Source organism: Bos grunniens, chromosome 8, assembly GCF_055505025.1.
Source record: "Bos grunniens cultivar Pamir isolate PY7600 chromosome 8, Bosgru_T2T1.0, whole genome shotgun sequence".
Taxonomy (NCBI): Eukaryota; Metazoa; Chordata; class Mammalia; order Artiodactyla; family Bovidae; genus Bos; species Bos grunniens.
This window is the reverse complement of record NC_141172.1, coordinates 43930744-43944569: the sequence shown is the minus strand read 5'-3', so window position 1 is coordinate 43944569 and position 13826 is coordinate 43930744. Positions and strand designations below refer to the sequence as shown.

Sequence of the window (13826 nt, the reverse complement as noted above, 5' to 3'; positions counted from 1 at the left end):
TGGCTCCTGGGAGAGGATTCCATAGGGAAGGGAGGGGGTACTGGAGGCTCCCAGGATTCAGCTTTCACTGGGAAGGGTGGAGGGGAAAAGGAAGAGGAAGGAAAAAGAACTCTCAAGAAGTTCTGTGAGATGGTTGCAGCTGCTGACTTGGGGCTGCAGAGTGAGGAAGAGAATTCAGTACCTACTGAGCTGGTACATTATTTAAGCTGCAACTGAATAATAGATCTTTCCATCACTTCATGAGCTAAACAAGACAGCCACTCTTAAAACACTGCTTTGCAGACAGACTGCACTGAATCTCATCTTCAAAGAGAAAACAAAGAGAAAGAAAACACACACAATTTGTCTAAGGAGTATGAAAGCACTTCAAGGTGACAAGAACCAACAGAAATTTAGAATGTTCTCTAGCTTTACACTGGATACTGAGAATCTTAAGCACAGTAAGAGACCTCAGAGATGATCAAGTATAGTTATCCCCAGAAAGTAACTGACATTATTAACAGAATTACATGCCTTAGCTAAAGTCACAAAGCTAATTCTTAGTACAGCTTATACACCATCGAAGAAAGGATCTGTATATTAATAAAAATTCTACATTATTTTTTTCTTATGGACAAACTATCATCCAGTCACTCTATCAATGTCAGGAATCTAGGAATCCACTTTTCTAAGTTCTCAATGAGTCTTTCATTCTTACTACTTTATGCAATAAGGCTTCCCCAAATCAAGTCAGTAAAATGTGGTCAGTACTTCAGTGAATGTGCGTGGTGACCTGTCAGTGTCTGGGATGACGCAGACCAGGGAGGGGCTCATGGCTGACAGGAAATGACTGGCATAAGGCAGATGTGATAAGGGCTCAAATAAACACTGGTGTGTGTACACTAACCAATCACAGGCCAGGAGGTAACTGATTCAGCCTGAGGGAAGAAGGACAAGGGAGCAACTAAAAATGAGCTCACCAGGAAGTTTCTTCTGAACTATCCTTTTCGGAAGCAGAAATGGCTAGTTTGGCTAATACTTATTTCTTCAAAGAACTTCATTCTGCTTTGCTAGATATATTTGGAGACAGCCGTCTGAGGATGGAGAATGGGCTGGTAGCCCCTGATGGGTACATCATCCCTCCTCCCCATTGCTGAGCCCAGCACACGCAACCTCTCAGATGCCCGCTGCAAAAGGAGGCAGAGAAGAAACCCCACAACCTAGGATGTCTCTCAGTGAATGGAAACAAACAACCACACACGGAACATTATTTTATCAGAACAACAAAGGTTCACGAAGCTACAAGTCCTAGAAGAGAAGTTCACTAAATCCTACTGATGACTAGAATGCATTATTTCCCCAGTTGACCTTCAACCAAGTGGCAAAACCTAGAGTATCTGCGGTATTCTCTCATCTCTAACAAAGCTTTTTCTAACATATACAATGGCAAAGATACAACTGGATTCTGGGACTCTCCTGGTGGTCCACTGGTTAGGACACTGCACTTTAACTGCAAGGGACCCAGGTTCGATCCCTGGTAGGGGAACTAAGACCCTGTATGCCCCGTGGCCAACAAAACAAAACCTACAACTGGATTCTAATCGTTAACTATTAATTACAGCCTAATAACTGTTAGTGAAAGTCGCTCAGCCGTGTCCAACGCTTTAATGACCAGCAAGACTATCCCAATAATTTTCTTCCACAGTGTATTACATATGTTCCTTCTAAATGCCTCTTGACTTCTAACTATATTGTCACTAACTATAAAAACATAACTATATATTTAGTCCTGTGTTTATATAGGGTGTCAGATGAAGCATTCTACAATTAAAGTTTCCAAAGACGACATCATTTTTCTCTTGTGAACATAATGCATGTATTTCATACGGCTGAGTAAAGTCTATGACACAAATAATAATTACTGCATTGATTAACTCTGAAATCCGTGTTTACATGTGCATATGGGTAAAATTCAGTAAACAACTGTACTCAAGGATGTGACGTGAGATTTTTGCCATGATTAATAGTATAATTTGACATTCTGGGGTCAGAAGAGCTTCCTGTAATACCCAACAAATATTTTATTTTCAAAAGATCTATCAATAGTCTTTTACCACTACTATCAATACCCCCAAACTCTCCCCCATCCTCCCCACACACACACACAAGATGATGGGGGAACAGAAATATAAGTAGAAACTATAATCTATAATCTAATCAGGCAAAATATTTAGCCTGAAAGCTAAAATAAACACTCATTATCATCAAAATGTATACTGCTATGGTTTGCAACACACCATGATGTGTAAGTGACAGAGAAGCTGCATGGTTTTTAAGATTAAAGACCTGATTTAACTTTAACCATCTGGCAGAGGCACTAAACAAATATCTTCACTGACTTTAAATGACTAAAGAACAAGTTACTAATTGAAGGCCTAGGATTTCTCATGAAAACTGTGCACACCCACAGAATTAGGGATTCTGGTGACTGAAACAAAGTGTTTTCTGTCGTGGTTTTATTCACCGACCACGAAGAACCTCAATTGCTCTTTTCTCCAGGTCATAGCAGGGTGCTTTTTCCCTATCTCAAGACTTACAATTCCAATGACAATCCTTGTTAAAGTATAGTTTACAGACCATAGGCTTCCCTGGTGGCTCAGACGGTAAAGCGTCTTGCCTGCAGGGTTGGGAAGATCCCCTGAAGAAGGGAATGGCTACCCACTCCAGTACTCTTGCCTGGAAAATTCCATGGACTGAGAGGCTCCTCAGGCATGGTAGGCTACAGTCCATGGGGTAGCAAAGAGTCGGACACAACTGAGTGACTTCACTTTTATGAGCTTCATTTTTAATGAGTTAGATGCATTGCATGGGAGGCTGCTTGGGTCTCTCTACTCTGAAGCACTGATGAATGGTGACTAAGATGCATTTGCTAACAGAGGTATGTCCTCCAGGAGTGCCAAAGCTCTTCCCCTCTTTTCATGCTGCTGCTGCTGCTAAGTCGCTTCAGTCGTGTCCAACTCTATGCGACCCCAGAGACGGCAGCCCACCAGGCTCCCCTGTCCCTGGGATTCTCCAGGCAAGAACACTGGAGTACGCTATCCTATTGCAAATGTCACACCAACAGACCTTAAAACTGCAGAATGGCTCATGGGAAGCAGAGAAGGGAATGAAACTTACGGAATACGTTAAATAGCTTCACAAATACACTGTCTGGGTAGACAATGGCACAATACACACATTAAGACATAAAGCCCATCAAGTTCAACTTTCCTGTCTTTTCTGGGCCATGTTGTGGTGACTTTTCTGAAGGTGTGGTTGAGGTATACCTAGCTCTCCATACCTAAATGTCACACTCACAATTTAAGAGTATTTTCCAAATCTCAGATTTCAAGGGCTCTCTTCACAATTTTTTATCTTATTCTCACTCCACTCATCCTGATAATTTACTATTTTTCTTAAATCAAACTCACTGTTTTACTTAATACTTATTTTTGCCCCATTCTAAGCAAACTATCCATGAAATAAATGAATTTACAGACTGGCTTTTCGTTTTTTATTTACACAAGAGAAATGAACGGTAATTAAAGAATGGGCAATGTTCCTCCCTGTACAGTCTGTCTGTACAACACACTTGGGGAAAAAACAGATCAGATCAGATCAGCCGCTCAGTGGTGTCCAACTCTTTGCGACCCCATGAATCGCAGCATGCCAGGCCTCCCTGTCCAACACCAACTCCCGGAGTTCACTCAGACTCATGTCCACCCAGCCATCTCATCCTCTGTCGTCCCCTTCTCCTCTTGCCCCCAATCCCTCCCAGCATCAGAGTCTTTTCCAACGAGTCAACTCTTCGAGGTGGCCAAAGTACTGGAGTTTCAGCTTTAGCATCATTCCTTCCAAAGAAATCCCAGGGCTGATCTCCTTTAGAATGGACTGGTTAGGAGATAGCAAAAAAGACAAGAGAAAACGCATAACAAACTTAATCGATGGTTTTCCAATGACAGTCCTGCATCGCCCTTTTGAGCTCACAGGTTATTGAAGCTGATGTGGCTTTGGATAAAAGAGACTCTGCTGCTGCTGCTGCTGCTAAGTCGCTTCAGTCGTGTCCGACTCTGTGCGACCCCATAGACAGCAGCCCACCAGGCTCCGCTGTCCCCGGGATTCTCCAGGCAAGAACACTGGACTGGGTTGCCATTTCCTTCTCCAATGCAGGAAAGTGAAAAGTGAAAGTGAAGTCGCTCAGTCGTGTCCGACTCTTAGCAACCCCATGGACTGTAGCCCACCAGCCTCCTCCGTCCATGGGATTTTCCAGGCAAGAGTACTGGAGTGGGGTGCCATTGCCTTCTCCGGAAAGACTCTAGTCCCCTTAAAAAGCCAGTATGAAACAGTCACTATTAGGGGAAGGCCCACGCAGGCCTGCCTGGGTTCTAACAGTCAGAGGCCACGTTCTAGGAAGGGCATTTCCTAACGAAGCTGCGAAAGTAGACGCTGGTACTTTCCACCTCAGAACTCTCTTCCTCATACGGTGACATGGGCAGCATACAGATTTACTTGGCTCCTTTCCTAGGTAGCCTTCAAACCTGGAACTAGCTATTGCCAATAGCAGATAGTGAGACTGAGTGCCTGATAACCTTTTTCCATTGCTATTATATGACTTTTGCAAAATTTTTAATGGAGGTACCATATCAGACCCTCATAAATTTGCTAGCTAAAGGAGCTTCTACTCATAAGGGTAATCATAAAAGTTCCTGTGGGGATGAAGTAGGTTCTAAATTGCTTTAGGGAACATTTCTTTTCTTTCTGAACCTTAAAAAGAGCCCGTGTAGGACTTCCCTGGTGGTCCAGTGGTTAAGAATCCTCCTGTCACTGCAGGGGACAGGGGTTAGATCTCTAGTCTGGGAAGATTCCACATGCTGTGGAGCAACTAAACCTACGAGCCCCAACTACTGAGCCCACGTGCTGCAACTATTGAAGTCTGTGCGCCGACAGCCGGTGCTTCTCAACAAGAGAAGCCACAATGAGGAATCCCTGCACTACAATGAGAACACCGCCCCCGCTCACTAAAACCAGAGAAAGCCCATGCTCAGCAATGAAGATCCAGTGCAGCCAAAAAATAAAAAATAATTTTTTTTTAAAGGGCCATGTAAAACAAGTTTTTAACCCACAAAACAGGTGTTGAATCTGACCTCTGAGTCTGTTTCTGATCCTGACCCTTGGATTTGGGATGAAGACATGAACTCAGTAGATAATCATTAGATAATCATCTTAGATAATCATTCTACCATGCCCACTTAATTTTCAATGAAAATTCTTCTCAACCCCAAGGCTGGCTGGTCCAAGGCCATTCTGGCCCAGCACTTGCCCTGTGATTACCGCCTCAAGTCTGATCAACAAGGCATTTTATAGGGTATCAGCTCTCAACCTAGATAAGCAAATCTACAGCCACAGCTCCTCAATGGGATTTGTTTTAGGGATTAGGCAAGGAATTCCCTGATGGCTCATATTTTTGGTAGAGGTATGTGGAAAGTTTCAGCGTGATTACTAACCCTTCCTAACTCTTCACCCCACCCGCCCTTCCCACACACATCAAGCTACTCTTGCACCACATCTGCATGACTTTTTCACCTACAGAATATATGACAGCATACAAGACTCAAGCGGCCCCGCCTAGTTTCAAGGACTTATCTGTCTCCTAAGAAGAACTTCTTCAGAAAAGAAAAACTTGCTAAAGTCATTAGGGATTTTATCATCTCCCTCAAATTCCCAGGCACTTCTCCCATGGAAGAGAAATGTCTGGCTGTGACCTTTTGTCAATATACAAAGAAATAGACTAAAAGTTAAACAAATGGAGGCAGAAATCCTTGCAAATGGAACTCCCCAGCAAGTGGTGCTAAAAAATTTAGGATCTTAAGCATATAAGTGCCCCCCAAATAGTAATATTCCCTATGTAGGGGGTGTGGGGTAGAGTGTTTACTAGGAAACTGGCTCATTCCTTTGCAGGAAAAGTCAAGTCATTAATACATGAGGGATTTCTGTGGCTTTTTCTTAAAGTTCTCTTACTGGCATTCAAGGTCTTTCGAGTGTGAGCATCTCTTGTTCTTTCCCCCAGCAACTGCCCTGATACCTACCTGGCATCTCCTATTTGTGCTTCTAGGTCCCACTTTGGAGAAGGCAATGGCACCCCACGCCAGTACTCTTGCCTCCCATGGGCGGAGGAGCCTGGTAGGCTGCAGTCCATGGGGTCACTAAGAATCGGACACAACTGAAGCGACTTAGCAGCAGCAGCAGCAGCAGGTCCCACTTGCCTTAGTAACCCAGGATCCTGCACTTAAGAGTTTTCAGCACCTGTTTTGGTTCATATTATAGTCAGCCCTCCATATCCTGAGGATTCAACCCATCATGGATCAAAAATGTATGGGGGCAGGGGAGAAATCCCAGAAAGTTCCAGAAAGCAAAACTTGAATTTGCCACACCAAGAACTATTTACACATCATTTACATTGTGATTACAACTATTTACAAAATATTTACATTGCATATAGTATTGTAAGTAGCCTGTGCTTGCATGCTCAGTCACTTCAGTCTTGTGGGACTATTTGCAGCCCTGTGAACCCTATGGAACATAGCTGCTAGGCTCCTCTGTCCATGGGGTTCTCCAGGCAAAAATACTGGAGGGGGTTGCCATGCCCCTCCTCTAGGGGATCTTAACCTAGAGATGATTAAAGTGTACAGGAGGATGCCTTGAGGTTACAGGAAAATACTATGTATGCCATTTTATATTAAGGACTTTGAGCATCTTTGGATTTTGGTATCCTATGGAGGTCCCAGAACCATTCTCCCCCTTCCCATGATACTGAGGAATGACTGTACAACCTACTGTTTATTTAGCACCCACTAGCCAGGCACCCTGGCACATTTCATTCAGTCCTCACTCAACCCTGTGAGGTGTGTTATTAGCCCCATCTTCCTAACCCTTCCTAACCCTCCATTTGTTTAACTTTTAGTCTATTTCTTTGTATATTGACAAAAGGTCACAGTCAGACATTTCTCTTCCATGGGAGAAGTGCCTGGGAACTTGAGGGAGATGATAAAATCCCTAGTGACTTTAGCAAGTTTTTCTTTTCTGAAGAAGTTCTTCTTAGGAGACAGATAAGTCCTTGAAACTAGGCGGGGCTGCTTGAGTCTTGTATGCTGTCATATATTCTGTAGGTGAAAAAGTCATGCAGATTTGGTGCAAGAGTAGCTTGATGTGTGTGGGAAGGGCGGGTGGGGTGAAGAGTTAGGAAGGGTTAGGAATCTGTTCAAATGGCAAACTTTCTTCCCCAAAAGAATCCCTGAAGGGAGTGTGCAAAGGACAATCCCACACTTTGTTCCATTTCTGTACTGCAGAGTGTATATCTGTATTTCATACTCCCTCCTTCAGCCAGGGTATCCCAACAGAGAGAGTCTACACAATCTAAAAATACACCTAAAATTTTCAGCTCGCATAGCAGACTCTTGAAAGACAGAAATTGAGTCTTGCTTATCTCATGCACTCACCTCTTCACAATGGACCGGCACAAGCAGGTGCTCATTACGTTATTAGCTGCGTGGTCCTGAAAAAGTTGCAGCAGCGAATCGGGGCAGGGGAAATCTCTGACAGCAGCTCAGAAAAAGCGCAAGAAAAACCTCAAAAGCCACCACCGCCTTATTAAGGCACCCCCACTCCTCGCTTCTTTCACCTCCCCAAAGAGGGAAAACGACAGCATCCTGTTCATCTCTCTAATTGGAATACATCAGAGTTTAAAGATTTGCATTCTTCCCCAACAAGACAGGGTGACAGAGCCATCCCCACACTGAAGTGAAGCCAGTCATGAAAATTTATCGAATAACCAAATTTCATTCTCTAAGGCAGGATATCACATGGCACTCTGCTACAAATGCAATCATGACCACTAACTCCTCACTTAAAAAGAAAACAGTCTGATTCCAAGGTCTGTGTGCAGAGTGTCTCGCCCAGGAATAATCCAGACACAAGTGGACCTGTTCTCCCAGAGTGTCAGCACAACTGGCCCAGACCACCTAAAGATCTGAGGACAAGGGCCTCTTGCCTTCTCTGCTGGGATTCCCCCAACTGAGGAAGGGAGGGCAGTTTCTATGACGGGATGAGGGCAGTTTCTATGAGGGCAGTTTCCACTGGGAACTGCAGGGAAACCACAACCATTACTCAGGCTAGACAGCTGCCAAGGCGGCAGTGCTGCCTAAGAACTGAAGCTAAAACAGAGGTGGGAGGCTGTATTCCTTTCCATTACTAAGCCCTGGAGTATTCACTCCCAAGTTCATCCACATTTCAAGAATGTTAAAACCCTGTAGTCAAAACCCTGATTATTTATAATTTAAAATAAACTACTGTGTAAAGCAGAGACTTCACAAATGAAGACAGAAAAGGAACTGGTGACAGGTAAGATAATACCAGAGTACAAAGCATTCATCACTCTCTTCTCGTGGCGTCCTCCCAAACCCCATCTCCATTTCCTACAGCAAACAACTTTTACTTCTACCGCAAATGTAACTGATTAAAAGGGGAAATGGGGGTTCTGGTCCAAAGAGTTGTCAGTGTGTCTCACGCACACACGCCTGTAATTTTGCATCAACCAGAGAGTGAGGTTTGGAACAGAGAAGGAAAACACAGGCACAGGGCAGGCGACACAGCAGGCACAGCGAGACGCCCCCGAAGTAGTAGGGATCCAAGACAGAGTTCAAGACATTTTTTCCCTACTCGCGACTTAACCCGAAATCCAAGTGACTTTGGAGAACAGAGAGAAGGATCCATGAGCCTGGGAGGCCACGAGCCACCACCCCTGTCCGGTGAAACCTACCCGCTGCCCTCAACCCCACCTCCGCATGGGAGAATCCCAGTCACCCATGGCGCATCCGGGAAGCCCACCACGCGCTCCCAGGCTCTCTCCTCGGGACCCTTCTCCCAACCAAGCGGAACGCAAGAGGGAACTTACAGGGAGCCAACCTGACATTTCCCGCCGAGATGGAAACCCGCGATCTCCTCGCACCGGCATCTTCGAGCGCGGGTCCCGCGTGGGCACGCCTGTCCTGGGCCCCGCTTCTCCTCCTTGTCCAGGCTGCAGGTCAGTCCCCAGCCCCGCAGCCGGGTTTTAGCCCGGTTTTAGTCCGCGGGGACCCACCCCTTTGTCCCTCCCTCCACGGCAGCGGCGGAGGCGGCAACGGCCCGCCCCCTACCCAACGCAGCGCTTCAGCGCCCGCCGCCTGGCCGCGGAAACTCTCAAATGGGCCGCTACCACCCCTGCACGGCCGGGGGGAGGGCTTGCCTTGCCGGCGCCGTGCCCCCGGAGTCCCCGCGGAGCCCCGTGCGCGACTCTCGGCCGAGGACGTAAGAGGGGAGCGGCAGCAGGGAAACCCCGAGGACAGAGCGTCCCGCCGCTCCCACGCCCAACCCCTCTCCGGCGGACCCAATGGTTCGCTCCGCGGCGCGCATTGGGGGCAGCAGGTCCGGCTCCGGGCGCGCGCCGGGGAAGCGCTGCAAGTTCGCGTGTAGCAGTGAGTTCGGGGTGGTCTCATTGTCCGCGGGGAAAGAATCAGCATGCAAGGCGGAAGACAGGTTCGGATCCCTGGGTCGGGAAGATTCCCCTGGAGAAGGGAATGGCAACCCACCCCAGTATTCTTGCCTGGAGAACCCCCAATGGACAAAGGAGCCTGGAGGGTCCATGGGGTCGCAAAGAGCTAGACGCTACTGAGCGACTGACACTTTCACTTTCTTTCTGCCCCCAAGGTCGCGTGCGCATCTTGTACGAACACTTTTTGGAGAGGTTTGCAGAGCCTTCTTCCCAATTCTCTTCCAAAAGAAAGGACCGGGGAAGCTCCAAAGTTTCTTTTTGTCCTGCCTAGAGACCAGACCGGCCAGCCAACAGACACATAACCCAGGACTGTACCCCACCTTTCTCGGCTCAACAATTGATACCCTGAATTCGGAGAGTGTGAGATGTTCGTGATAATAAAACAAGACTTTTAAGGAAAATATACTCCAAGTTCTCTCTTTGGCACATTCCCAACAACTCCAATAGGGATTAAAACTCCTCTTCCGTCAACAGCTTCTGAGGCTTTTTTTTTTTAAGTGAAAGTCGCTAAATTGTGTCCGACTCTTTGCGACCCCATGGACTATAGCAGTCCTTGGAATTCTCCAGGCCAGAATACTGGAGTGGATAGCCTTTCCCTTCTCCAGGGGATCTTTCCAACCCAGGGATCAAACCCAGGTCTCCCGCATTGCAGGGGATTCTTTACCAGCTGAACCACAAGGGAAGGGAAGCCCCAAAGTAGATCACAAATGCTTATTAGGAAGAATTCATCAAATTCAACTCAGTACATTTATTCATTGTAGAGTCCTCTGTTGTGTGTTAGTCACTCAGTCGTGTCCAACTGTTTGCGACCCCATGGACTGTAGCCCAACAGGTTTCTCTGTCAACCGGATTTTTCAAGCAAGAATATTGGGGATCTTCCTCACCCAGGGATGGAACCCAGGTCTCCTACATTGCAGGTGGATTCTTTACTGTCTGAGCCATCAGAGAAGTCTCAGTTCAGTTCAGTTGCTCAGTCGTGTCCGACTCTTTGTGAGAAGAGAAGTCTACGTATATATAATTGTGCACAATAAATAAGTTTCCTTATTTTAAAGGCATGTAAGTTATTTGGATAATCAAAATAGGTACACTGAATAAAAATATACCTTTGGGTTTGAACTCTTAAGGAAACCGCATTGTGAGAGAGAAAAGTTCAGCCCATCCTTCTCTTAGGTAGGCCCACCAGAACTTAGATAGAGGAGAGTGTGGCAACCCACTCCAGTATTCTTGCCTGGAGAATCCCTATGGACAGAGGTGTATGGTGGGCTACAGTCCATGCGGTTGCAAAGAGTTGAACATGAGTAAGCAACTAAAGCACAGCACCTCAGAAGGTAGAAGGGTTGATGGACCCACTGAGGAGATGCAGATGGCAGGCTCTCTCCCTGAAAGTTGCTTCATTTCCTGCCTAATGAAAACAAGTTTGGCAACTTATGTGGAAAAACAAGTCGAGCAGATGCCTCTGAAAGTGTTAGCTTCTGGCCTCCTTTGGAATGGCCAAGTGCCTGCCTCTGAATAAAAAGCACTGTGAGTAACATTTCCCAGTTTTAAGTCTCCAGAATTAGATGCTTTGGTTGTATTCCTGAGGTAAGGTGTTACTCTCCTGATGAAAGCACCATTAAAAAAAAAAAGTTTCCCAAATTAGGCAGTGCTAATAATAACAGTGATACCATTTGTGAACTGGTCACACCTTAGTGATGTGAGCTTATAACACTAGCATTTAAAAAGAAAGGCACCCAGAATGTAGCAATTATATCTGCTGAATGATTTTTCTTTTTCTCTCTAGAGTTGCATTGTCCAACATGATAACCACTTGTCACATGTGAGTATTGGATACATTTAAATTTAAATTAAAACTAAAAGAAACTAAAAGTCCAGTTTGTTACTCATGTTAGTCATATCTCCAGTGCTCCGTCAGTACCCACACACTTGTGATTCCTATATTGAATAGTGTAGATATAGGATGTCCATCGCTGCATAAAGTTCTATTGCATTGTGGCTATTCATTAGTTGCTAAGGCGTGTTTAGCTGTTTTCAACTCCATGGACTGTAGCCCGCCAGGCTCCTCTGTCCCTGGGATTTCCCAGGCAAGAATACTGGAGTGGGTGGCAATTTCCCTCTCCATGGGATCTTCCGGATCCAGGGATCAAACCCAAGTCTGCTGATTGGGCAGGTAGATTCTTTATCACTGAGCCACCAGGGAAGCCCTTCTAATACATTACAGTACTCCAAATGATGACATACTTTTATAGTAGAAATACCAACATTCTGACACAATACATAGTTCTGACTCATGTTGAAGAAAGTCTTTCAATTGATACAGTACCATTGCTAGTGGCAGTATAAATCTATACAACTCTTTGGAAAAGCAAGTTATACTAGTATATATTTCTCAGAAGTGGGCTTGCACATGTGAACCCCATTCCTAGAATTTTGTTTCTCCAAAGAACTTCTATCCAACAAATAATTACTAAACACTTTTTTAAAGTCAGAACCCCCTGATACAAGACTTAGTTAGGCTCTGGCCCCAGAGTTCAGCCTACTACAGTAGACAATTAGTAAATTATAAGAAACCATTTAAGATTCCTGGCAGCTCAGAGTAGTCTAGGGTCTTTCTGGAGGGGTTCCTCACCCAGATAGGGGTATGGGGTTTAGCGAAGTCTTTCCAGAGATGAGATAGCAGCTTACACATTCTAAAGGACAGGGAGGAATGACTTTGTGAGACAAAAAGAGGAGAAAGCTTTCCAGGTGAAGACAACAAATAACAAGTGGAGAAAAAAGGAAGAGATCACAGGCTTGCTGCTGAGGTAGCAGAAGGTAAGGTTGTTCAGACAAACAAGGTTTGTGTTCTACTGTGACACTGCAGAAGTGGGATTAGACTGGCATTTTTGAAGATCACTCTGTCAGCTTCTTGGAAAATGGATGAGTTGGGTAGGGGTTGCAGGGAGGGGCATCAGTAAGAATGACAAGGCCAACAACAACCAAAAAAAGGATTTTTGTGGGAATGCAGGTGAGAGATGATGTGACTATGAAGTTAGACAAAATAAGCCAGTTCAAGGGATGAAGGAAGTGGAATCAGCAGACTGGGTGACTGCCTGATCAGATATGAGGTAAGGAAGAGGGAAGTGAGTCTAAGGTGACTCTTAGGTTTCTGGCTTAACTAAGTAGATGACAGTGTCTTTTGCCAAAAGAGGAAACAAAGGAATGGGAACAGATCTTGGGAGGGGCTTGAGGAAGGATGGTGAATTTAGTTAAGGACTGATTGAGTTTTGAGGGTCATGGGTCCTCCAGGTGGAGATGGTCAAGTGTCTACTATATGCCAGGCATTAACGAGATCTTAGGTAGAGAGGTTTGTGGTAGAGGAAGAGATTTGGAAATTGCCAGTGTATCAAGAAAGCTGATGTCATGGGAGGTAATGAGAGTATTCAGAGACATGACAAAAACTGAGGCAGGAAAAGAATAAGGGTATGCCAATACTTAGGGAAGATCCCAGGGAATGTCAATAGTTAGGGAAGATCCCAGGGAATGCCAATACTTAGGAGGCAAGCTTAAGACCCCAGGGTAGAGATAAAAGAGAAACTGCCAGAAGGGAAAGAAAAAAATCCACTGCAGGAGGGTGTCCAAAAAGTCAAGAGAAGAATGAATTTCAGAAGGGACAAACAGCCAACATGGAACTTTGAAGAGTTCAGTTAAGAACAGAAGATGTTCACCAAGAAGAGAACCACAGATCATCCTGGCCAGAGCTGTCTCAGTAACAAGATAGGCTTGGGAGGTTAGATGACAGCACGTGACTGGGAGGTGGGGCAGCGCTTCATGGTATGCCTGTTTATAATAACATAGGATGGAAACCATCGCTTTCCAAGACTGGAGAACTGTTAAATTACAGCAGTTCAAAATTATATAAGGGGGTCTGTATAGCAACAAGGATAATAACAATATAATAACCCATGAGAAAGGGTACAAATAGCATCTATCCTCGGGAGTTCCCTTCAGTCCAGCAGTTAAGACTCTACACTTTCACTGTCACGGCCCAGGCTGGCTGGGGAACTAAGATCTCACAAGCACACAGTGCGGCAAAAACATCAACCAAACAAAAATACTATCTATCCTGATGACAATAACAAAAAATTACTATATATAAAAGAATTGGAAAGTATATGAGAACATGATTTGATGAATGGTTAGGACTGTGTATACTTTTCTTTTTTAATTGTAGTTATTGTTTATG

The 13826-nt window shown here is 45.1% G+C and overlaps 1 protein-coding gene and 1 long non-coding RNA gene across 13 annotated transcripts in view; one reads left to right on the top strand and one right to left on the bottom strand.

Moving 5' to 3' along the window:
• TJP2 (tight junction protein 2) overlaps positions 1–13826 on the bottom strand; it is a 127955-nt gene that overhangs the window by 70746 nt on the left and 43383 nt on the right. For 4 of the 12 annotated variants that reach the window (XM_086415435.1, XM_086415438.1, XM_086415441.1 and 1 more), the window contains exon 1: positions 8969–9110. The exons of the other annotated variants lie outside the window; for them this stretch is intronic. In XM_086415435.1, coding sequence (XP_086271561.1) covers positions 8969–9028 — 60 coding nt within the window. In that variant the 5' untranslated portion in view covers positions 9029–9110. Of the gene's footprint in view, positions 1–8968; positions 9111–13826 lie in introns of those variants that run through there. 12 annotated transcript variants of the gene reach the window in all.
• On the top strand, positions 9190–10005 carry LOC147366997 (uncharacterized). The gene is made up of 2 exons (XR_015169691.1): positions 9190–9588; positions 9760–10005. It is a non-coding gene; the product is annotated as an uncharacterized LOC147366997 (long non-coding RNA).